Below are 27,140 nucleotides of genomic sequence, written 5' to 3' on the forward strand. Positions count from 1 at the left end.
TCCTAGAAACGTAAACTCCCAAAAACGAAACAGGAGGAAATAAACAACCTGAACAGACCAATAACCAGAAAAGACAATGAGTCAGTAATCCCAAAAAATCCAAAAACCAGAGGTCCACACCACATGCCTTCACAGGAGATTTCTAAGAAACATTTAAAGAGTTTATACCTTACCTTCTCAAACTATCCCAAAACTAGAAAGGAAGGAAAACTTACAACTTCATTATTTGAAGCCGGCATTACTCTGATACCAGAACCAGAGAAAGACTCCACTAAAAAGAGAACTACAGGCCAATATCCCTTATGAACACAGATGCAAAAATTCTCAATAAAATACTAGCAAACCAAATCCACCAATACGTTAAAAAAATAATTCACCACAATCAAGTGGGATTTATTCCTGAGTTGCAATTGTTGTTCAATATGTGCAAATCACAACAATAAGAGAAAGGATAAAATATATGATCATTTCAGTAGATGCAGAAAATATTTGCTAAAGTACAACATTAATTCATGGTAAAAACACTAAACAAGGTAGGTTCAGAGTGAACATACCACAACATAATAAAGGCCATATATGAAAAACATGCAGTAAAAATCATCCTCAATGAGGAAAAACTGAGAGTTTTTTTTTTCTCTGCAGCTATGGATAAAACAGGGATATCCACTCTTACCACTGTTATTTAACAAAGTAGCTCTCTCTCCCTGGTATCTCACCGCTGCGTCAGTGCAGGCATCAGCAAATTAATGAGAGGAGAGAGGAGGCCCCTGCTCTTGGGCACCCGCAGGAACTTACTCCAGCTCCAGACACACCGTAAACACTTTCATCTAACGGAAGATAAGCTGTGAAATCAGATTTCTGAACCACAAGACACTTGTGTAAAAACTGCATTCCATGCCAGGCCTGAAATGTTCCAAAGCTCAGTTCGCTATCAGCATCCCAGGTGGTGCAAATAATAAAGAGCTAGCGTGGGGCCACTGGCACAAACAAGGCAGCTCCTTAGAACCTGAACTTCCTATTTGTTCCATTCCTTGGGTAGATAATGCCTGTTAATTACTCTGGAGTATTTTCTTTTAGGAATTATTTTGGCGAGGAGAGAGGGAAGATGGCGGCGTAAGAGGATGCTGGGCTCACCGCGCATCCTGCTGATCACTTAGATTCCACCTACACCTGCCTAACTAACCCAGAAAACCGCCAGAGGATTAGCAGAACTGAGTCTACAGAGCCAAGCGCAGACGAGAGGCCCACGGAAGAGAGTAGGAAGGACGGCGAGGCGGTGCGTGCTCCACGGACTGGCGGGAGGGAGCCGGGGCGGAGGGGCGGCTCGCCGGCCATGCAGAGCCCCGGAGTCTGGCTGGCAAAAGCAGAGGGGCCTGATGGACTGTGTTCTGACAGCAAGCGCGACTTAGCGTCTGGGAGGTCATAAGTTAACAGCTCTGCTCGGAAAGCAGGAAGGCTGGAGGACAAAGAGAGGGAGAGCTGCTGAGCCCCCAGATGACAGAGCTCAGTTTGGTGGGGAACAAAGGTGCTCGCCAGTGCCATCTCCCCCGCCCATCCCCCAGCCAAAATCCCAAAGGGAACCAGTTCCTGCTAGGGAATTGCTCCCTCCTCGCAAACACCCAACTCTGTGCTTCTGTAGAGCCAAACCTCCGGCAGCAGATCTGACTCCCTCCCGCTGCCACAGGGCCCCTCCTGAAGTGGATCACCTAAGGAGAAGCTAGCTAAGCCTGCCCCCCCTGCCGCCGTGCACCTAAAGGAAAGAGAAGCAGAACAGCAAAGGCAGCCTAAACCCAGCAGAAGAGAAATAATAAAGATCAGAGCGGAAATAAACAGTATAGAATCTAAAAAAACTGTAGAGCAGATCAACAAAACAAAGAGTTGGTTTTTTGAAAAAATAAACAAAATTGACAAACCTCTAGCCAGGCTTCTTAAAAAGAAAAGGGAGATGACCCAAATAGGTAAAATCATGGATGAAAATGGGATTATTACAACCAATCCCTCAGAGATACAAACATTTATCAGGGAATACTATGAAAAATTATATGCCAACAAATTGGACAACCTGGAAGAGATGGACAAATTCCTAAACACCCACACGCTTCCAAAACTCAATCAGGAGGAAATAGAAAGCTTGAACAGACCCATAACCAGCGAAGAAATTGAATTGGTTATCAAAAATCTCCCAACAAATAAGAGTCCAGGACCAGATGGCTTCCCAAAGGAGTTCTACCAGACGTTTAAAGCAGAGATAATACCTATCCTTCTCAAGCTATTCCAAGAAATAGAAAGGGAAGGAAAACTTCCAGACTCATTCTATGAAGCCAGTATTCCTTTGATTCCTAAACCAGACAGAGAGCCAGTAAAAAAAAAAAAAAAGAGAACTACAGGCCAATATCCCTGATGAATATGGATGCAAAAATTCTCAATAAGATACTAGCAAATCGAATTCAACAGCATATAAAAAGAATGATTCACCATGATCAAGTGGGATTCATTCCTGGGATGCAGGGCTGGTTCAACATTCGCAAATCAATCAACGTGATACATCACATTAACAAAAAAAAAAAGAGAAGAACCATATGATCCTGTCAATCGATGCAGAAAAGGCCTTTGACAAAATCCAGCACCCTTTCTTAATAAAAACCCTTGAGAAAGTCGGGATAGAAGGAACATACTTAAAGATCATAAAAGCCATTTATGAAAAGCCCACAGCTAACATCATCCTCAACGGGGAAAAACTGAGAGCTTTTTCCCTGAGATCAGGAACACGACAGGGATGCCCACTCTCACCGTTGTTGTTTAACATAGTGCTGGAAGTGCTAGCATCAGCAATCAGACAACAAAAGGAAATCAAAGGCATCAAAATTGGCAAAGATGAAGTCAAGCTTTCGCTTTTTGCAGATGACATGATATTATACATGGAAAATCCGAAAGACTCCACCAAAAGTCTGCTAGAACTGATACATGAATTCAGCAAAGTTGCAGGATACAAAATCAATGTACAGAAATCAGTTGCATTCTTATACACTAACAATGAAGCCACAGAAAGACAAATAAAGAAACTGATCCCATTCACAATTGCACCAAGAAGCATAAAATACCTAGGAATAAATCTAACCAAAGATGTAAAGGATCTGTATGCTGAAAACTATAGAAAGCTTATGAAGGTAATTGAAGAAGATTTAAAGAAATGGAAAAACATTCCCTGCTCATGGATTGGAAGAATAAATATTGTCAAAATGTCAATACTACCCAAAGCTATCTACACATTCAATGCAATCCCAATCAGAAATTGAAATTAAAAAATAAATCCCATTTACAACCACACCAAAAATAACAAGATATCTGTGAATAAACCTGACCAAAAAAGTGAAAGATCTGTACTATGAAAAGTATAAAGTGCTAATGAAAGAACCTGAGGATCAAACAAAGAAATGGAAAGACATTCCACGCTCATGAAGGACAAATACTGTCAAAATATCTACACACTATCCAAAGCAATCTACACATTTAATGCAATCCCTATTAAATAACACCAGCATTTTTCACACTGATTGAAAACTCCTAAAATTTGTATGGAACCACCCACTCACATCAAATACCTTAAATAGACAAAGCAATCTTGAAAAGAGAAAAATCTGCAGGCATCAAAATTCCAGACTTCAAGTTATATTGCAAAGCTTTAGTGATCAGCACAGTATGGTACTGACACAAAAAATAGACACATACATCAATGGAACAGAATGAAAATCCCAGGAATGAACCCACAATTATATGGACAGTTAAACTTCAGAAAGCAGGAAATAATATTCAATGGGAAAAAGACAATCTATTCAACAAATGACGTTGGGGAACCTGGATAGCCACATGCAGAAAAATGAAACTGGACCACCTTTTTTACACTATACACAAAAATAAATTCAAAATGGATAAAAGACCATTTCATTGTATTTCAAAAGATGTGAAACAGGAAACCTTAAAAATGCTAGAGGATAACACAGGCAGTATCCTCTTTGACAGCAGCTGTAGCAACTTTTTTGGATATGTCTACTGAGGCTAGGAAAACAAAAGCAAAAATAAACTATTGAGATTTCATCAAAGTGAAAACCTTCTCCATAGTGAAGGAAGCATTTAACAAAACTAAAAGGCAACCTATGGAATGGGGGAAGATATTTGCAAATGGCATATCTGATAAAGGGTTGGTATCCCAAATATTTAAAGAACTTATAAAACTTAACACCCCCACAAAAATCTCAAGACTGAAAAAATCCAATTTAAAAATGTGCAGAAGACATGAACAGATATTTTTCCAAAGAAGACATCAAGATGGGCAACATACACATGAAAAGATGCTCAACATCACTGATCATTAAGAAAATGCATTTCAAAACTAAAATGGACTATCACCTTACATCTGTGAGAATGGTAAAATCAACAACACAGGAAACAATAGGTGTTGGTGAGGATGTAGAAGAAGTGGAACCCTCTTGCAATGTTGGTGGAATGCAAACTGGTGCAGCCCCTATGGGAAACAGTATGGAGGTTCCTCAAAAAGTAAAAATACAACTATCCTATGATCCAGCAATTGCACTGGTAGGTATTTACCCAAAGAATTACCAAAATATTAATTCAAAGGGACACATGCACCCTTATTTTTCTAGAGCATTATTTAAAATAACCAAGATATGGAAGCAGCCCATGTGTCCATCCCAGATGAATGACTAAAGAAGATGTGGTATTTATATACCATGGAATACTATTAAGCCATTAAAAATAATGAAATCTTGCCATTTGAAGCAACGTGGATGGAGCTAGAGAGTATTATGCTAAGTGAAATAAGTCAGGCAGAGAAACACAAATACCATATGATTTCACTCATATATGGAATTTAAGGAACAAAACAAATGAGCAAAGGAGAAAAAAAGAGAGAGAGAGATAGGCACACTATGAAACAGACTCTTAACTTTCGAGAAAAACTGATGGTTCCCAGAGGGGTGGTGGGTGAGAGGATGGGTTAAAAAAATAGGTGATGGGGATTAAGGAGTGCACTTGTCTTGATGAGCACAGGGTGATGTTTGGAGCTGTTGAATTACTACATTGTACAACTGAAACTAATATAGTGCTGTATGTTGACTAAATGGAATTAAAATTAAAACTTAAAAAGTAATATAATTGTAATATATATAATATATATAAATAGTATATATTTTTATTTATATATATCATATATATAAATAAAATTATATATTTTTATAATATAAAAATGTTAAAAATAGAACTACCCTAGGATCCAGCAATTGCCCTACTGGGTATTTACCCAAACAATATAAAAACATCAATTTGAAAGGACATATGCACCCCTATATTTATAACAGCATTATTTACAATAGTCAAGATATGGAAGCAACCTAAGTATTCATTGATTGAGGAATGGATAAAGAAGATGTGATATATATATATATATATATATATATATATATATCCACAATGGAATATTATTCATCCATAAGGAAGAATGAAATGTCCCTTGTCACATGCAAGGACATGGATAGAGCTAGAGAGTATAATGCTAAGTGAAATAAGTCAGATAAAGACAAATACAGTATGATTTTGCTCATATGTGGAATTAAAGAAACAAAAAGAAAAACAAGCAAAGGGAAAGAGAAAGAAATCTAGAAGCAGACTCAATTATAGAGGAGAAACTGATGGTTACTAAAGGGGAGTTTGGTGAGGCAGCGTTAAATAGGTGATGAGGATTAAGGAGTGCACTTGCTGTGATGAGCACCAGATGTCTTATGGAAGTGTTGAATCACACTATTATCCACCTGAAACTAATATAACACCATATATTAACTAAATGGAATTAAAATTAAAATTGGAAAAAAAGGAAAGAAAACAATATTTTTTATTAAATATGTCTCTGTGCTTAAGGGGGAAAAAAGAAAAGAGCAACAGAAGAGACATAAGAGTAAGTACAACACCCACAATGAAAGTACCAAATGATATAATCCAAAAAAAGTGCTTAGTACAGTGCATGGAAGAGTAAATGATCAAGAAATATTAGCTATCATTGTTATAGTCGTTATTGTATGTATGGTGTAGTTTGATTTTTAAAAATCAGAAACTACATAAACATCAAGTCTAATAGCGCTCATGTTACAATTGGGGAAGCTGAAGTTCAGATTTAACTTGCTCAAATGCTCAGAATGAAGTAGATGCAGAACTAGGCCCTTCGCTAGGCTTCTTGACTTCCCCTTCAGTGTTCTTCTCAGGGTTACTGATCTCAACTGTAGGACAGGAATTCTTCCCCAGAGAAAGGCTGTGCATGTTTCCCAGGAAATTTCTTTATCTTCACATCTATAAACTCCTGAGAAGAGGCAAGAGGCAGTTCAAAAATACACTTACCAGGGACCCTGGGTGGCTCAGTTGGTTAAGTATCCAAACCTTGATTTCAGTTCAGGTCATGATCCCATGGTCATGGGATTGAGCCTCATATCAGGCTCTGTGCTGACAGCCCGCTTGGGATTCTCTCTCTCCCTCTATCTCTCTGCCCCTCCCCAGTTCTCTCTCTCTGTCTCTGTCTCTAAAATAAATAAATAAACATAAAATAAAAACAGTCACCAGGCCAGACAAATTAACACCAGTTCAATGGGACATGGATTTTTGGTAGGCTCTTCATCAGGAAAGACTGTAAAGGAGAGGTGTGTGTGTGTGTGTGTGTGTGTGTGTGTGTGTGTGTGTGTTGGTAGTGGTGGTAGGGTATTAGTTCTAAAATACAAAAGGAGGGATCTCCAAAATTCAGGGTTCGTTGTGTGAGGACCCAATGGAAATCAATGACTGGAAGTTCAAATGAGGTGGACTGAACCAAAAATCAAAGGGCAACCATACAAGAGGGATTGAATCTGGGAGGCAGAGGTGCTTGACAGAATTCCATGAAATAATAATATTAGACTCAAGAAATGCTGGAGTCTCCTCTTAGCCTTTGTCAAGTCCCAAATCACCTGTATATAACTACCCCTTGGCAATCATGTGTAGGAGATAATGTCTGTCCTTGGGGTCTTACTCACCATTTCTACGAAGTTCACCCCTTCTCTGATCAAGGCCTCTCTTATCCTTCCAATCAAAAACAAAAACAAAAACCATAAAAGCAAAGGCCGAGGTTAGACTTTACTTATATTTTGGTATGAATTTATTGGATGTGTTTCTCCTTTTGAAGGTGTTTATATTTTCAAAGCTTGGTAGACTATGAGCAATGCCAAACCTAAGGGTAGACTGCTGGTGAACTTACAGTTGCTCTGGGGTCTATGAAGAGAAGCAGTTAAGCTTGGAAGCTTAATTCCTTTCTCTCTTGCTAGTCATAGACATGTAGCAATTGAAAATTATTGAAAAGTTCAACCTAATAGAGCATACCACTACAGGTCAATGGACAAGTACACCGGATGTTAAACTCAACTTTCCCTTAAATAAATAAATAACTAAACAAACAAGCAAACAAACCCTAATGAGCACTAATGGGAATATTTACCACCAAAGAAGTGGAGCTATTGGAGGAAGTGATTCAAAAAGCTTCCCAAAGGTGAGACATAGGGATATATATCCCCATAACGACTTTATCCATGGGCTTGCCAATTACTTACGTTTTGATTTACAGAAATCTCTTTCATACACTTAATCTCTTGTACTCTGAAGCCCACAGGCACCCACTGCCAACACTCTGTTCGTCTGCACAGGCATATCAGGCAGGAGTTAAAGGTATGACTGCTAAATATTGCATAGGCCAGTAATGTTGATCTCTCCTCCCTGGGCCTACCAGAAAGGAAAATATCTCTATAGTAGAGGGAGAAAACTCATACCCAAAGGTCATCCCCAGCCTCAGAGTCTTGTGGAAGAAACACAAAATAAATACATCCTGGGAGATCAAAGACCAGAAAGCCTTATTGGCTCCAGGGAAAGTCAAATCAATACCCTACCAAGGGGAGGAATTGCTTCACTCACCCTGAACCCCCAATCCCAGGCAGGGGAGGGAGGGCGTACTCACATGACTTGTGCTGAAATAGGGAAGGAAGGAGAATGTGAGATGAGACTGGGAGTCCAAGTGAGAGATATAGAGAAGGAAGGGAAGTAAGCAGGCACAGAAGCTGACAGCCATCATAAGTTCAAGCCTTTGACAGCAGGAGGCTGGAACAAAGGAAAAAACTGTCTAAAGCTGTGATGAGGCTCTTACTGGACCTCCTGCTCCTGGGCCACCTAACAATGGTCACCTATGGTAAGGAAGGAAATTGCTATCTGGCCGCTACTGCTGTCACAGGCAAAAGTCTGGGGTGTGGGGATTGAATGGTTACTGAGGAAAGCCTATTCCTGCTGAATAGGTGAGTATTCTCAAACAGTGCTACAGACTCTCTCAGTTTGGGGCAGCTGAAGACTACTGAAGAAGCTAGAAGGTAAGTTTGGGTAGAAATTAAAAAGGATCCTCTCGAAAATTTCCACATGATTTTCTAGTACTTGTCATATCTCAGGGACATTAAGAAGGTGCCCAATGCCACCCAAATCCTTCCTCCATCTTCTTTCACCTGAAATTCTGCCATTATACCTTAACTCCTCTATTTCTAGGTCTTTATCCCTGTTAAGATACAGAAGCTTCAAGGAAGGAATGTTGTCCAAGAGTTATATAGGACCTTAAAAGTAATCTAGACCCATTTTTCATAGTTATGAACAAGTGCTCAAAATATCTGTTTACATAATTCCAGACATTGAGAGTTCACCACTTCCCCAGACTATCTAGTCTGTGCAAGAGTAGTTCCAAATGTTAGAAGTTCTTCCTTGTGTTGAACTAAATCCACTTCCTTGTGACTTCCATCCTAAAGCCCCAGCTCTATTTCTTGGATACACAAAGAACATAGCTACTCCCTTGATGTTGTGACAGCCCTTTAGAGTTCTGAGGACAGACACCATGTCCCTTTGATTTATCTCTTCTCCAAAATAAACAAGCCCTAGCTTCTTCAATTGCTATTCATAGGACTTGGTGGTTTCTTACCACCTCTTGCGGTAGCTCCTTTCCCTGTGAATATGGCCCAGTTTGTCCAGGCTACTTGGGGGAAATTAATGCTGGATATATATCCTAAAAGAAGTCTGGCTGTCCCATAGAAGCATTATTTCCTTGGGTATTCCCCCATTCTCATTTATATCCCTGAGAATCGAGATAGACTTTTAGGTAACTAAGCATGAGTAATAGCTAAGTGAGATCCAAGATAGGGCAAATCGGTTCTTGCTGCACCTCTGCTTATTCCATATCTTTAGAGGGAGAGGATGGATGGATGTTAGGTTGGTGTCCCTTTGTTGTCAGAAAGAACTCAGTTTTTCATAACAGAGTCAAATTATGCTAATCTATCCTGGGCCTTTGTGACCCATCAAATTCTAGAGCCTCAAAGCTAAAAGAGATACTAAATCAAGTTACCTGAGAGGAAAATACTGTGCTCCAGGCCACAGAGCATTAGTGGCAGAATTAATTTTCCTAAATAATAGTGCTTTTTAAAAAAAGCAATATTTCATCATCTGCCAGGTTTTAGAGTACACCTTTCTACCTTCTCCAAATCTGTTGTTTTTAGCGGAGACTTACAGAAGCAGGACTGGGGCTCAGAGTAACATTCTGTACATGTTAAAGTTAAATTGTGTGTGTTCACGTGAGTACTCTCATGTATATTGTTCCTTCTTCTGCCTGTGAGGTCCTCTAGACATGGAAGCAGAACTTCCTTTTGTGTGGAGTGTTTAACACTATAGATCTAGAGCTCAGGACATACTGAATGACCAGTAACACCTTCCCTCTTCCTGGACCTGTGTTTCCAGCCTACTGTACAGTGATTAGATCAGCTTGGCTGGCCTCATAGGGCCTCTAGGGGCCAGAATCAGCTGCTGGGTCAAAGACACATGTTGAAATAATAATGATAATGATAATGATAATAATAATAATAATAATAAATATTTTCACTTTATAAACATTATAAACATTTTATTAACAGCTATTATCTAAGCCAGGAGGCAACCCAAGAGAGGGAGAGAGGCCACACATGGGGGTGTGGGGTTATGGGAAGATCCCACTCTCTGTGTGATGGTGAGAGGAGGAAGATTTAAAAAAGGACCTAAAATTGGCCCTATAAAGGAACTCTTGCCCAGAAAACTAAGTTTTTCCTTTATTTAGGACTATTACACGGGCCCTGCATTTTGCTTTTCTAAGTCCAGTTCCTAGAACAAGTACTGTCCCCTGTTTCTCAAATTAAACTCTTTTCAACAAAGCCCCTTGAGTCAATGCCTAGCCCAGGTCTTTCTCCTGTAGAGGGATAATATTTAGAGAAAATTCAGTTTTTCCCTGAGAAAAGAGAGTAAGACTCTGAAGGCCTGGGAAACGCTTTTCAGAAAATAGCCAGCAGATGGAATTTTTTTTCAGCAAGTCAAATCAAGCAACTTTAAACCATGTCAAGTAAGGGGTTACTAATTTCAGTTGTGGCTAGTGGTTTAATAAGGTAAGAAGGCAGTGTAGCATCCAAAAGCCTTTCTTCTAAGCCCGTGGGCCCAGTTCAGCCCCTGCTTTCTGTGTAACTTTTAGATAAGCATCTTTCTTTCTCTTGGCTTGCCTACATGTACCATGAGGAAATGCAACCAAAAGCCCTTGCAGCTATGCCATTCTAGAAGTCTCAAATTCTATACTGCCTGGTACCTCAATCCCTGTCAATGCAAGTGCTTTGCCATTTGGTGGTTTTCACGGATCCATAAAAGGCAGAGCATTTCCCCAAGAGGTGAGAGTTTCCTGAAATAGATTTTCCCTACCCAGTCTTCCAGGAAAGTCATCTATATTGCTTAATTTGATCAACATTTCACATTGGCTTCCAAACAAGTCCTGTTGCTATTTATACAGGCTACTTTATCCTTTCTGGCTCCTTACAATCCATGGATGGCCTATTTCCTGCTCATAACTTGGTAGGCTCCCCCAGGTTGGTGAGGGTAGCCGCTTACCTTCTCATGTGCTAACTCCTCCTTCAGGTCATCATTAAAACTGAAAATGATATAATCTAATTAATCTTTCCTCTGGAGAAGACATATAGAGGACTTCTGTAAGATAAGAAGAATCAAAACAAATATGAAAATTTTCTCTTGAGGCATGAGACAGGACTGGCAATTATCTACCACCTACTGAATGCCATCCATCATGCTAGGTGCTTTCACACCTAAAAGCTCATTTGATCTTCAAATAGCCTTGAATGGAAGGTTTATTGTTATCTCCATTTTATTGATAATGACCTGAATCTCAGACAGGTTTAGAAATTTACTCCAGGTCACACAGAGACATGGTGACACAGGTCACATGTTATGATAGACCTTGGATTTCGATTGGTGTTGTTCTTCTTACTACATCATGCTGTTATTTATTATTCTCCTGATCTCATTAGGTGCTTCTATTAACTGTTTCTCTAGGCTCTCTGAGAATCACAAGGAAAGCTGGCAGGTGAAAGTCAATTCTATTGAGGTTACCTTCACTTTGGAGATCAGAGTACATAATGTACAATGTCTTTTTTTTGTGTGTGATGCTCTATGCCTACCATACACTCTGTCGTTGTGCTACTAATGAAGCAGGAGGAAGAGGGGAAAACAAGAAAAAGAAGGAAGAAGAATAGAAACCAGATGGAAGGACAGGTTGAAGGTAGGAAAGAAGAAAGGAGAGGGGAAGAAAAAAGTAAAAGGGGAAAAATATGTAATTCTTAGAACTATTGTTTCTAACTCTGTCCCATGCCCTTATTCTGGAATGTGGAAGTAAAGCCCAACCAATTCTTTTTTTCTTCTTTTTCTTTTCTATTCTTTTCCTCCTTTGTCTTCTTTTATTTTCAAGTAGGCTTCATGCCCAGCATGGAGCCCAACACACGACTTGAACTCACAACCTTGAGATCAAACCCTGAGCTGAGATCAAGAGTCAGACGCTTAACTGACTGAGCCATCCAGATGCCCCAAGCCCAATCTACTTTTAGAAGTGACTTTTAAGATTGAGAAATTGAGATTGGCTATTCATATTCTTGACAGACCACAGTGGGCTCTGTGAGATAACCCAGGAAGTTCCCAGAAAGGGTAATGTAAGCCAGGCCTTGCAGTTCCCTAAAGTCCCCCGAGAAGGAAGACATACATACATATAGACAAAGGCATGTTCAGCTGTTCCAAATGTCCTCACAGCAGAATGCTGCTTTGTTGTCCAGGAGAAAAGTGTGAGAATGCTTTTCAGAGGAGGGGAGACAGATTTGGGAGAGCTGAAAGATTATTGGGAAAGAGCACATTAAACTGAGAGGCTCAGATGGTTTTCATGGGCCTTAAGGCCCCATATGTGTGTTTGCAAGTGACACGTGTGTGTTCATGATGATGATAAGCTGTATTTGCATGCATATGGAGGCCTACACTAGCAATAGCACAGTGAAACTCACCACCGTCTGGTGATAGTTCACCACCAGCTAGAAAATGTAATTATTTAACTTCCATTTCCATTACAATTAGTATTGAACCATCTAGGATTGGAAGGTACCTTAAAGAGTAATACTGTCCAAGACATAAACAAAGCTCAGAATTTCCCCCTGACAACTTAGTCCATCAATAAACAGATATGAATAATTATAAAGCTCATTTTTAGGGCAAACCAAAATCCACCCCTATTATGCTCCCATTCATGGGTCTGAATTCTGCTTCCTGAACAATCTGAAACCCTCCAGAGAATATGTGGTGGATTTAACAACATGGACTCATGTTTATTTATTCTTTTCTACTCAAGGCTTTTATCTTGTCCAAAATATGCTAGTTATGCTCTAAGAATCTCTGCTGAGGGCACAGACTAGAGACTTGACTTTAGTCTCCCCACTGATAGAAGCCCTGGTACTTGGCAATAAATTCTGGGAGGATGCCCCCATCCTGTCTTCCATCTCTTTGACTGAAGCCTGGGAATCTGAGCTACATAAAAGGCTTTTATTCAGTTACATCTCAACAGTTTCAAGCTCATTCTTCTAGTACAGACATAAAGAAATTGTCTAAATACAATCCCTCACTCTTGGTCAGATTTAAGTAAAACACAAAGTCCTCAAAATACAACTTTATGAATGGAAATTTCTAAAGGGAGGTGATGGCTCTCCAACACCCCCAACTTGCCTTCCCCATGTTTCCTTCCCCAGCATTCCAGGGATCAATCTCCTTTTGTTCCTACTACCATCCTTACCATAGCCAGCTCTAGGATTTTACTCATATCCTTTTCCTCTCCAGACGTTTTTCTCTCCATTACCCCTCGGGATGGGATTTTCCAATGTACCTTTGGTGAAACCTAAGAGAAAGCAAAAATAAAGAAAAAGAAATAAGGAAAAAAGTCAGGCTTTTAACTGCAAGTTTCAAAGTTAACAATAACTAATGATTTTATTAAACAGGAATACATTTCACACATGTTTCCACCTTCAGAGTTGCCCTTTTCAGCAACCTTCCTCCCTTCTAGAGAAGAGCTTAGGGACGGGGACCCAAAAACTGAGCCCTTCTGTGGAGCAATGGAGAGTAAGCAGGGAATATGGCCCTTTCTTTCTTAGTCCTAAAGCCCCCATATTTCTCCAGGTACATAATTACATAATAAAATATCCCAAACACAGCTATTTAGCATTTGCTCCTACACTTCTTTTGGAAAATGTTGAAAGAAGCTTTTTTTAATAGACTTACAGAATTTCACAGTTTGAAGAATCCTTAGAGATCATTCCATTCAAACTCTCTACATTATAGATAAGAAAATGGGTCCTCATGGTGAAAAGTGACTTACCCAGAGTCATCTCACAGCAAGGTAGTGACATGAAAAGGACTTGAAACTGAAAAAAGCTAACGTGTTAAGAGCTTTCCTTCTGAGAACAGGTTCTGATTGATGAGAAGGCTGGCAGAGAACAAAATGACACATCAATCTGACAGTATTATGGAAGGAAATTTGAGAGGTGTTTCTCAGAAGCCTCTTGAGATCTGCCACTTCTATCCTAGCTTCCAGATGGGTGGGCTATCTATGTTTGCTTTCTTCCTCTGTTTCTTCTCTTCAGGCCATCCCATCCTGGAAGCACCTGAGAGTGTGACAGGGCCTTGGAAAGGGGATGTAAATATTCCATGCACCTATGGTCCTCTGCAAGGTTACACTCAAGTCTTGGTAAAGTGGCTGGTACAACGTGACTTGGACCCAGTCACCATATTTCTACATGATTCCTCTGGAGACCATATCCAGCAAGCAAAGTATCGAGGCCGCCTACAAGTGAGCCACAAGGTTCCGGGAGATGTGTCCCTCCAACTGAATACCCTGGAGATGGATGACCGGAGCCACTACACATGTGAAGTCACTTGGCAGACCCCTAATGGTAACCAAGTGGTGAAAGATAAGATCATTGAGCTCCGCGTCCAGAAAGGTGAGTCACTGTGGGGGGTAGGAAAGCACTAATAGATGAAGGCCAAATAAAGGACTATAATCCTAGCAAACCTTGATAAACCCAGGGAATTTTGTCTACTTGTATACAGACTCTTTTCAGTTATATGTGCTAATCAAGTGAAGTGGACAGGCATAAGATCCTCAGGGTCACCACTCTTATAGTATAATTTAAGAAGTGTTGAAAATGGCTCCTCATCTTCAAATATTTACCCCTTGAAGTTTCCCAGAAGTTCCAGCATCCACACCCTGGTTTCCCTCCTTGGGTTATGGGTCTTAAAACTCATGAAAATGAGTATATCTATCTAATCATAATATTGGAGAGTAACTAGAGGTTGACAGAAAAGCTCTGGGGAAAGGGATGCTGGGGTCAGCCAAGATAAATATTGCTGACTTGACAATTTATGAAAGCCTGCCCTGGTAATCCAAAATTGCCGATAATCCAGAAACTCAATCTATTGATGCCTAAAAAAAAAATCTCTATACATTAAAAAAAAAAATCAGTTGATTTTTAATGCCAGATAATCCCCAACCCTAGATAACACAAAACAGTACCTAATCGTCCAAAGAAAGATTTTTTTCTTCTCTTCCAAGTCAAGAGCCCCTTTTAGTTCCCTTTGCAGATATATACTTGTTCCTATACACCGGAAGCATGACTCAGCCTTGTATTCACATATCCTTGTAACTTCTCAGAGCCTCCCCTCTTGTCTTCCCTTTTGCAGTCTCTGTTTCCAAGCCCACAGTGAGGACCGGCAGTGGCTATGGCTTCACAGTACCCCAGGGAATGAGGATTAGTCTTCAATGCCAGGCTTGGGGTTCTCCTCCCATCAGTTATGTTTGGTATAAGGAACAGACTGTCAATCAAGAACCCATCAAAGTAGCAGGGTCGAGTACCTTACTCTTCAAGCATGCTGTGGTGGCTGACTCCGGCTCCTATTTCTGTACTGCCAAGGGCCGGGTAGGATCTGAGCAGCGCAGTGACATTGTGAAGTTTGTGGTCAAAGGTGAGCAATCCTTTCTTTTGGAGATCCTTGCAATCACAGTCCTTGTAATGGAGATGTCTTTATTCCATAGAAGACAGTTTGTGTGTGTGGAGGGGGGTGGTGTCCTGGGTTGTGCAATCACAGAGAAAGAAAAATTCTGAACTGATAATCACAAGGCTGGAGACAATGTCTGTCATGTTGTGGGTTAAGAAGACAAAGAGGGTAATGGGGAAAGTGACATTCACTAGGTAATTCATATTTTGCAGACACAATTCACAAGAACTCAGCAGACATTTTATAATTGATTCCCACATCTATCTCATGAGATAGCTATCATCAGCCTAATTATACGAAAGAAATTGAAAATCAGAAAGGGAAATATATTTGCCCAGGAGCTCACAGCTAGAAAGTTCAAGCTGGAACTTGCATGAAGATGGCATACTCTTTCAATTACATCTAATTGTCTCTTATGTTTGAATCTTTATTAGCTCCCGGACACTCTTTGGAATCTATTTTTGTTGTTGTTATTTTCTTTCTTTCTTTTTTTTTTTTTTTGTATAGTTGACACACAGTGTTACATTAGTTTCAGGTGCACAACATAGTGAATTGACATGTTTATACATTATGCTATGTTCACTACAAGTGCAATTACTATTACATCACTATTACAATATCATTAACTATATTCCTTTTACTGTGATTTTATCCTCTTTTATTTCCTAACTAGAAGCCTCTATCTTCCATTCCTCTTCACACATTTTTCCCATCTTCCCACACTCCTACCCTCTGGCAACCATCAGTTTGTTCTCTGTGTCTATACATATAATTCTGTTTTTTTTAATTCATTTTTTAGATACCATATGAGTGAAATCATATGGTATTTGTCTTTCTCAGTCTAACTTATTTCACTTACCATAATATCCTCTATGTCCATCCATGTTGTCTCAAATGGCTTGATTGCATCCTCTTTTATGGCTATTTAATATTCCATTGTACATATATACACCACTTTTTCCATATCCATTTGTCTATCCAAGGACACTTATGTTGCTTCCATATCTTGGCTAGTGTAAATAATGCTGCAATAAGCATAGAGGTGCATATATCTTTTCAAATTAGTGTTGTCATATTCTTTGGGTAGATTCCCAATAGCAGATTTAATGGATCATATAGTATTTCTACATTTATTTATTTATTTATTTATTTATTTATTTATTTTTGAAAAGCCTCCATGCTGTTTTTAACAGTGGCTGTGCCAGTTAACATTCTCACCAGTAGTGTATGAGGGTACGTTTTTCTCCACATCTTCACCAACACTTGTTATTTCTTGTCTTTTTGATTTTAGCCATTTTTTTTATATGAAGTTTATTGACAAATTGGTTTCCATACAACACCCAGTGCTCATCCCAAAAGGTGCCCTCCTCAATACCCATCACCCACCCGCCCCTCCCTCCCACCCCCCATCAACCCTCAGTTTGTTCTCAGTTTTTAACAGTCTCTTATGCTTTGGCTCTCTCCCACTCTAACGTCCTTTTTTTTTTTTTTCCTTCCCCTCCCCCATGGGTTCCTGTTAAGTTTCTCAGGATCCACATAAGAGTGAAACCATAAGGTATCTGTCTTTCTCTGTATGGCTTATTTCACTTAGCATCACACTCTCCAGTTCCATCCACGTTGCTACAAAAGGCCATATTTCATTTTTTCTCATTGCCACGTAGTATTCCATTGTGTATATAAACCACAATTTCTTTATCCATTCATCAGTTGATGGACATTTAGGCTCTTTCCATAATTTGGCTATTGTTGAGAGTGCTGCTATGAACATTGGGGTACAAGTGCCCCTATGCATCAGTACTCCTGTATCCCTTGGGTAGATTCCTAGCAGTGCTATTGCTGGGTCATAGGGTAGGTCTATTTTTAATTTTCTGAGGAACCTCCACACTGCTTTCCAGAGCGGCTGCACCAATTTGCATTCCCACCAACAGTGCAAGAGGGTTCCCGTTTCTCCACATCCTCTCCAGCATCTATAGTCTCCTGATTTGTTCATTTTGGCCACTCTGACTGGCGTGAGGTGATACCTGAGTGTGGTTTTGATTTGTATTTCCCTGATAAGGAGCGACGCTGAACATCTTTTCATGTGCCTGTTGGCCATCTGGATGTCTTCTTTCGAGAAGTGTCTATTCATGTTTTCTGCCCATTTCTTCACTGGGTTATTTGTTTTTCGGGTGTGGAGTTTGGTGAGCTCTTTATAGATTTTAGATACTAGCCCTTTGTCCGATATGTCATTTGCAAATATCTTTTCCCATTCCGTTGGTTGCCTTTCAGTTTTGTTGGTTGTTTCCTTTGCTGTGCAGAAGCTTTTTATCTTCATAAGGTCCCAGTAATTCACTTTTGCTTTTAATTCCCTTGCCTTTGGGGATGTGTCGAGTAAGAGATTGCTACGGCTGAGGTCAGAGAGGTCTTTTCCTGCTTTCTCCTCTAAGGTTCTGATGGTTTCCTGTCTCACATTTAGGTCCTTTATCCATTTTGAGTTTATTTTTGTAAATGGTGTGAGAAAGTGGTCTAGTTTCAACCTTCTGCATGTTGCTGTCCAGTTCTCCCAGCACCATTTGTTAAAGAGGCTGTCTTTTTTCCATTGGATGTTCTTTCCTGCTTTGTCAAAGATGAGTTGGCCATATGTTTGTGGGTCTAGTTCTGGGGTTTCTATTCTATTCCATTGGTCTGTGTGTCTGTTTTTGTGCCAATACCATGCTGTCTTGATGATGACAGCTTTGTAGTAGAGGCTGAAGTCTGGGATTGTGATGCCTCCTGCTTTGGTCTTCTTCTTCAAAATTCCTTTGGCTATTCGGGGCCTTTTGTGGTTCCATATGAATTTTAGGATTGCTTGTTCTAGTTTCGAGAAGAATGCTGGTGCAATTTTGATTGGGATTGCATTGAATGTGTAGATAGCTTTGGGCAGTATTGACATTTTGACAATATTTATTTTTCCAATCCATGAGCAGGGAATGTCTTTCCATTTCTTTAAATCTTCTTCAATTACCTTCATAAGCTTTCTATAGTTTTCAGCATACAGATCCTTTACATCTTTGGTTAGATTTATTCCTAGGTATTTTATGCTTCTTGGTGCAATTGTGAATGGGATCAGTTTCTTTATTTGTCTTTCTGTTGCTTCATTGTTAGTGTATAAGAATGCAACTGATTTCTGTACATTGATTTTGTATCCTGCAACTTTGCTGAATTCATGTATCAGTTCTAGCAGACTTTTGGTGGAGTCTATCGGATTTTCCATGTATAATATCATGTCATCTGCAAAAAGCGAAAGCTTGACTTCATCTTTGCCAATTTTGATGCCTTTGATTTCCTTTTGTTGTCTGATTGCTGATGCTAGCACTTCCAGCACTATGTTAAACAACAACGGTGAGAGTGGGCATCCCTGTCGTGTTCCTGATCTCAGGGAAAAAGCTCTCAGTTTTTCCCAGTTGAGGATGATGTTAGCTGTGGGCTTTTCATAAATGGCTTTTATGATCTTTAAGTATGTTCCTTCTTTCCCGACTTTCTCAAGGGTTTTTATTAAGAAAGGGTGCTGGATTTTGTCAAAGGCCTTTTCTGCATCGATTGACAGGATCATATGGTTCTTCTCTTTTTTTTTGTTAATGTGATGTATCACGTTGATTGATTTGCGAATGTTGAACCAGCCCTGCATCCCAGGAATGAATCCCACTTGATCATGGTGAATAATGCTTTTTATATGCTGTTGAATTCGATTTGCTAGTATCTTATTGAGAATTTTGGCATCCATATTCATCAGGGATATTGGCCTGTAGTTCTCTTTTTTTACTGGCTCTCTGTCTGGTTTAGGAATCAAAGGAATACTGGCTTCATAGAATGAGTCTGGAAGTTTTCCTTCCCTTTCTATTTCTTGGAATAGCTTGAGAAGGATAGGTATTATCTCTGCTTTAAACGTCTGGTAGAACTCCCCTGGGAAGCCATCTGGTCCTGGACTCTTATTTGTTGGGAGATTTTTGATAACCGATTCAATTTCTTCGCTGGTTATGGGTCTGTTCAAGCTTTCTATTTCCTCCTGATTGAGTTTTGGAAGAGTGTGGGTGTTCAGGAATTTGTCCATTTCTTCCAGGTTGTCCAATTTGTTGGCATATAATTTTTCATAGTATTCCCTGATAAATGTTTGTATCTCTGAGGGATTGGTTGTAATCATTCCATTTTCATTCATGATTTTATCTATTTGGGTCATCTCCCTTTTCTTTTTGAGAAGCCTGGCTAGAGGTTTGTCAATTTTGTTTATTTTTTCAAAAAACCAACTCTTGGTTTCGTTGATCTGCTCTACAGTTTTTTTTTAGATTCTATACTGTTTATTTCTGCTCTGATCTTTATTATTTCTCTTCTGCTGCGTTTGGGGTGTCTTTGCTGTTCTGCTTCTAGTTCCTGTAGGTGTGCTGTTAGATTTTGTATTTGGGATTTTTCTTGTTTCTTGAGATAGGCCTGGATTGCAATGTATTTTCCTCTCAGGACTGCCTTCGCTGCGTCCCAAAGCGTTTGGATTGTTGTATTTTCATTTTCGTTTGTTTCCATATATTTTTTGATTTCTTCTCTAATTGCCTGGTTGACCCACTCATTCGTTAGTAGGGTGTTCTTTAACCTCCATGCTTTTGGAGGTTTTCCAGACTTTTTCCTGTGGTTGATTTCAAGCTTCATAGCATTGTGGTCTGAAAGTATGCATGGTATAATTTCAATTCTTGTAAACTTATGAAGGGCTGTTTTGTGACCCAGTATATGATCTATCTTGGAGAATGTTCCATGTGCACTCGAGAAGAAAGTATATTCTGTTGCTTTGGGATGCAGAGTTCTAAATATATCTGTCAAGTCCATCTGATCCAGTGTCTCATTCAGGGCCCTTGTTTCTTTATTGACCGTGTGTCTAGATGATCTATCCATTTCTGTAAGTGGGGTGTTAAAGTCCCCAGCAATTACCACATTCTTATCAATAAGGTTGCTTATGTTTATGAGTAATTGTTTTATATATTTGGGGGCTCCGGTATTCGGTGCATAGACATTTATAATTGTTAGCTCTTCCTGATGGATAGACCCTGTAACTATTATATAATGTCCTTCTTCATCTCTTGTTACAGCCTTTAATTTAAAGTCTAGTTTGTCTGATATAAGTATGGCTACTCCAGCTTTCTTCTGGCTTCCAGTAGCATGATAAATAGTTCTCCATCCCCTCACTCTGAATCTAAAGGTGTCCTCAGGTCTAAAATGAGTCTCTTGTAGACAGCAAATAGATGGGTCTTGTGTTTTTATCCATTCTGATACCCTATGTCTTTTGGTTGGCGCATTTAATCCATTTACATTCAGTGTTATTATAGAAAGATACGGGTTTAGAGTCATTGTGATGTCTGTATGTTTTATGCTTGTAGTGATGTCTCTGGTACTTTGTCTCACAGGGTCCCCCTTAGGATCTCTTGTAGGGCTGGTTTAGTGGTGACAAATTCCGTCAGTTTTTGTTTGTTTGGGAAGACCTTTATCTCTCCTTCTATTCTAAATGACAGACTTGCTGGATAAAGGATTCTCGGCTGCATATTTTTGCTGTCTAGCACCCTGAAAATCTCATGCCAATTCTTTCTGGCCTGCCAAGTTTCAAAAGAGAGATCAGTCACGAGTCTTATAGGTCTCCCTTTATATGTGAGGGCACGTTTACCCCTTGCTGCTTTCAGAATTTTCTCTTTATCCTTGTATTTTGCCAGTTTCACTATGATATGTCGTGCAGAAGATCGATTCAAGTTACGTCTGAAGGGAGTTCTCTGTGCCTCTTGGATTTCAATGCCTTTTTCCTTCCCCAGTTCAGGGAAGTTCTCAGCTATGATTTCTTCAAGTACCCCTTCAGCACCTTTCCCTCTCTCTTCCTCCTCTGGGATACCAATTATGCGTATATTATTTCTTTTTAGTGTATCACTTAGTTCTCTAATTTTCCCCTCATACTCCTGGATTTTTTTATCTCTCTTTTTCTCAGCTTCCTCTTTTTCCATAACTTTATCTTCTAGTTCACCTATTCTCTCCTCTGCCTCTTCCATCCGAGCCGTGGTGGTTTGCATTTTGTTTTCCATTTCCTTTAAAGCGTTTTTCAGCTCCTCGTGACTGTCCCTTAGTCCCCTGATGTCTGTAGCAAGAGATTCTCTGCTGTCCTGTATGCTGTTTTCCAGCCCAGCGATTAATTTTATGACTATTATTCTAAATTCACTTTCTGTTATATTATTTAAATCCTTTTTGATCAGCTCATTAGCTGTTGTTATTTCCTGGATATTCTTCTGAGGGGAATTCTTCTGCTTGGTCATTTTGGATAGTCCCTGGTGTGGTGAGGGCCTGCAGGGCACTTCCCCTGTGCTGTGGTGTATAACTGGAGTTGGTGGGCGGGGCCGCAGTCCGACCAGATGTCTGCCCCCAGCCCACCGCTGGGGCCACAGTCAGACTGGTGTGTGCCTTCTCTTCCCCTCTCCTAGGGGCGGGATTCACTGTGGGGTGGTGTGGCCCGTCTGGGCTACTTGCACACTGCCAGGCTTGTGATGTTGGGGATCTGGCGTATTAGCTGGGGTGGGAAGGCAAGGTGCACGGCGGCAGGGGGGGCAGGCTTAGCTCGCTTCTCCTTAGGTGATCCACTTCAGGAGGGGCCCTGTGGCAGCCGGAGGGAGTCAGATCGCTGCCGGAGGTTTGGCTCCGCAGAAGCACAGAGTTGGGTGTTTGCGAGGAGCGAGCAATTTCCCTGGCCGGAGCCGGTTCCCTTTGGGATTTTGGCTGGGGGATGGGCGGGGGAGATGGCGCTGGCGAGCGCCTTTGTTCCCCGCCAAACTGAGCTCTGTTGTCCGGGGGCTCCGCAGCTCACCCTCCCTTTGTCCTCCAGCCTTCCCGCTTTCCGAGCAGAGCTGTTAACTTCTGACCTCCCAGACGCTAAGTCGCGCTTGCTGTCGGAACACAGTCCGTCAGGCCCCTCCGCTTTTGCAAGCCGGGCTCGGGGGCTCTGCTTGGCCGGCGAGCCGCCCCTCCGCCCCGGCTCCCTCCCGCCAGTCCGTGGAGCACGCACCGCCTCGCCGCCCTTCCTACCCTCTTCCGTGGGCCTCTCGTCTGCACTTGGGTCCGGTGACTCTGTTCTGCTAATCCTCTGGCGGTTTTCTGGGTTATTTAGGCAGGTGTAGGTGGAATCTAAGTGATCAGCAGGACGCGCGGTGAGCCCAGCGTCCTCCTACGCCGCCATCTTCCCAGAATCTGATTTTAGCCATTATAACAGGTGTAAGGTGATATTTCATTTTGCTTTTTCTTTGTTTTGTTTAGTGAGGATTTTTGTTGTTATTCTGTTGTTTGTGTTTGGTTTTGCTTCATGAAATAAAGCCCAGATATCTACATACTGTTGTTTTTTTTTTTTTTTTTTTTTGATACCACCACCCCCTCCCCCCTTCCATCTTCTTCTAAAGTCAAATGAAAGTTCTGGTTGATGTCTCTGATTGACTCTGGTAAATCAAGGTCTGCCTGTTTCTTACAGAATTATCCTGGGAGCACAACAAATTATGTACATAAAGGTAGCAGGTTGGGGTTTAAACAGCCATCTCAGCAGTTGTATGTCTAAATGCATCTTGTTGCCTTCCAAGACATCTCCTTGGAAGGGAGGATGTTTATTCCAACAAGGCTGCCATTGCCCAAAACATGTTGGGAACTAACTTTTAGAGACTTATCCTCTGAGCCACCTAAAAATTATTATCCTCAGAAGATAGCTCTGTGTAAGGAAAATGAGCAAGCTGGCTCTCACTCACTATTTGGATTAGGAGATTAATGTTGGTTTGAGACTCCTTTGTTTTCTTGAAAGAATTTATTTCCCAAAGTTGAGTTGTAATGAGTATGTGTGTGTATGTTTTGGTCTGTTAGTTGTTGGGGGAACAAGGGCAGTCTGACTCTTAGAGAATTACATGGCCCAGTTCTCTGAGAGTTGACAAATGGTCAGGCAGAGAGGGCAGAACATGACCAGAAAGTCCAAGAAAGTATACTTCATAAAGTGATAGTTGAAAATTCTCACTTTTCTGTGAGTTAGTTCCTAGCCCATCTGGGAAGGACCTTGCTTACAAACAACCTGTCCATTCCTTATCAAAGTTTATGCTTACAGGCAACAAAGTTGTTAGGCACTATTTACCATTGTCCTTTAGTGATGAGAAAGGAAAATGAGACTCAGAGAAGTTACTCTCAGTCTTGCACCCTTCTCTGCTCTGTGAGCCTTCACCTTCTTTCTGCACCTCAACCTGGTTCCATGATTCTGGTTGCATTTTATCTCTGACCTACATAGCTCTAAATCCTCATTCCTCTGCCTTACACTCTATGCCATTCCTCACTTATGATATAGTTCTGGATGCCATGCCTTTCTTCACATTCAGACAGCTAAGCTTTGATTTTAAAAAATGCAGAGATGGGCGCCTGGGTGGCTCAGTCAGTTGAGCATGCGACTTTGGCTCAGGTCATGATCTCACAGTCTGTGAGCTTGAGCCCCGCGTCAGGCTCTGTGCTGACAGCTCAGAGCCTGGAGCCTGCTTCAGATTCTGTCTCCCCTTCTCTCTGCCCCTCCCCCACTCATGCTCTGTCTGTCTGTCTCTCTCTCTGTCAAAAATAAATAAATATTAATTACATTTTTACTGCAGAGATGCTTTGGCCTCAGTTATCAGTTTACTTTCATGTTCTGTGACACCCACTGCCTATCCCCATACTGTTTACCAACTTGTGAATTTTTGTCCCATTCCTGATAGCAGCTGTTGAGAACACTTTTACTCTATTTTAAGCCTCCAGTTCGGCTCTCATAACATGAGAGAATACCCAGATCCGTCTCAGATGTGAATTCTCTCAACTACTCTCTCTGTCTTGACATTTCCCTACCAATTCCTTCTTGGATCAGAGTAAAATATGCCTTTCTCTCCATAGCAAACCCTCCATCTGTGCTTTTAACCTCAGCTAATCTAACTCTCTGACCCACCTATTGAGTCATCACTAACCTCCAAATTATGAAAATTTTAGACCTTTTCATTCACACTCATCCTCTTCAACATCAGTGTAACAGTTGACATTCCTTCCTCCTCAAAGGTCTTTCAAATTCTATCAGCACCACCATTCTCTTCTGGTTCTCCTAAGACCTATCTGACTGATCCTTCTAAGACCCCTCTGCTGGCTTTTCCTTAATTTATCTCTTGGATCATAAATGTTGTCAAAGACCTAGTTTGAAGCTTCGGCAACCTCTTTAACTTCCTCCTCCCCTTCCATTTCAAATAATCATCAATATCACCAAGTGCTGTGAATTCAACTACTGAATCAGCTCTCTTATTAAGCTCCTCTTTTCTTTTCCAATACCTTCATTAGTTTCATCATATTTTTTCTTGAACAATTTCTGGGGAATGGAAATAAGGAGAGTGTCAGTTTTTTTTTTCCAATCGCCTTTTAAATGACTTCTCTATGTCCATCCATTCACACCAAAGCATCAACTAAATCATCATTTATTGAGTATCTATTCTATGTCATGAGATATAAAATCCATGAGGGTCCAGCAAAGTACTTGGCATATAGGAGGCACTTAATGGATATTTGTAAATGAATAGACAAAATATACCACTCCTTCACCTTCAAAAACCTCACCACACTGTTGTCAGAATTACTTTTGCAAAATTTAGATTGGGCAATGTTTATTCCTTCCTCAGAAACTTTCTGTTGCTCCACATGGACACTTCTACAAAAAACAAAGCCTAAACTCCCTTAGTCTGTTCCCAGACAACCTATCCAGACTTATCTTTCCACATCTGTAACATAAAGTGCTGTTCTTCCTACCTGCAATTTTCTTCCTTCTTCTTAGTCTAAAGAAATTCTATCCACCTCCATTGACATCTTTTTGTCAATGAGATATACTTTGCATACTATAAAATTCAACATTTGAATGAATATGATTCAGTGGTTCAGATTGTTGCACAGTCATCACCATTATCTAATTCAAGAGCATTTTAAACACTCCAAAAGGAACCACCATGTTCTTTAAGCACTCACTCTCATCCTCCATTCCTCCAACCCCTAGAAATCACTAATCTACTTTCTGTTTACTTACCTTAGAATACTTATCTATTCTGGGTATTTCATATTAATTGAACCATGCAATATGTGACATTTTGTGTCTGATTTCTTTTACTTAGCATGATATTTTCAAAGTTCATCCATGGTGTAGCATGTATTAGATTTTCATTCTTTTTATTGCCAAATATTATTCCATTGCATGGATATTACACATGTTATCATTCACTCGTCAATTGATGGGAACTGGGGTTGTTTCTACTTTTTTGTTATTATGAATAATGCTACTAGTAGCAATCATGTACATGTCTTCATTTGAATTTCATTTCAGTTCGCTTAAGTATATGAGTAAAAATGGAATTTCTGGGTCATATAGTGACTCTATACATATATTTTTGAGTAACTCCTGAACTCTTTTCCAAAGTGGCTGTACTATTTTACATTCTCATCAGCAGTGTATGAGGGTTGCAATTTCTCCTCATTTTTCATCAACTTATTTTGCATTTTATTTATTAAATTATAACAAACTAAGTGGATATGAAGTAGTATCACCTTGTTACACTTTGCATGTCCCTAGTGACTAATGATGTTGACTATCTTTTCATGTGCTTATTGGCCCTTTGTATGCCTTCTTTGGAGGATAGATTATTCAAATATTTTACACATTATTTTTTATTGAAGTGTAGTTTATTGAAGTATACAATAATATATTAGTTTCAGGTGTACAATGTGGTGATTCAACATTAATAAACATTATGAAGTGATCACCATGTATAGTCTAGCTACCATCATTTACCACACAAAGTTGTTATGTATTATTACATATTATTGACTGTATTTCCCATGTTGTGCATTGTATCCCCATGTCTAATTTTATAAATGTAATTGTGCACATTTCAAAATTTGGTTGTTTGCCTTTGTAATTGTTGAGTTGTAATATTGTTTCATATATTCTTAATGCTAGATTATTTTCAGATATATTGTTTGCAAATATTTTATCTCATTCTATAGGTTGAATTTCATTTTCTTGATAGAGTCCTTTGATACACAAAAGTTTTTAATTTTGATGAAGTCTAACTTATCACTTTTTTTTTCTTTTGATGCTTACGCTTTTGGTGTCATATCTAAGGATCCACTACCAACGCAAGGACACAGATATTTACTCCTATGCTTTCTTTTCAGAGTTTTAAAGTTATATCTCATATGTTTAGATCTCTGATCTATTTAGAATTAATTTTTATATATAGCAGGAGACAGAGGGACCAAGCTCATTATTGTATTCTCTGGTTATCCCAGCACTATTAGTTGAAGAAACTATGCTTGCCCACTGAATGGTCTTAGCAGTCCTGTCAAATATCAATGACCAAAGATATAAAAATTTATTTATGACTCTCAATTGTATTACATGATCAATATATTGATACAAGTACCACAGTTTTGACTTCTATAGCTTTGTGGTAAGTTTTTATTTTTTATATTAAATATAATTTATTGTCAAATTGGTTTCCATACAACACCCAGTGCTCATCCCAACAGGTGCCCTCCTCAATGCCCATCACCCACTTTCCCCTCTCCCCCACCCCCCATCAACCCTGTTCGTTTTCAGTATT

General features: G+C 39.9%; 1 protein-coding gene across 1 annotated transcript in view; it reads left to right on the plus strand.

The window, feature by feature from the left end:
* Window positions 1-8,134: 8,134 nt before the first annotated feature.
* VSIG4 (V-set and immunoglobulin domain containing 4) overlaps window positions 8,135-27,140 on the plus strand; it is a 44,048-nt gene continuing 25,042 nt past the window's right edge. Inside the window, 3 exon segments of the mRNA XM_047092487.1 lie at window positions 8,135-8,266; window positions 14,082-14,438; window positions 15,178-15,459. Coding sequence (XP_046948443.1) covers window positions 8,212-8,266; window positions 14,082-14,438; window positions 15,178-15,459 — 694 coding nt within the window. The 5' untranslated portion in view covers window positions 8,135-8,211.

Source organism: Lynx rufus, unplaced genomic scaffold (genome assembly GCF_022079265.1).
Source record: "Lynx rufus isolate CCGP_SWC_20201006 ecotype Redwood Valley unplaced genomic scaffold, mLynRuf1.p SCAF_30, whole genome shotgun sequence".
Taxonomy (NCBI): Eukaryota; Metazoa; Chordata; class Mammalia; order Carnivora; family Felidae; genus Lynx; species Lynx rufus.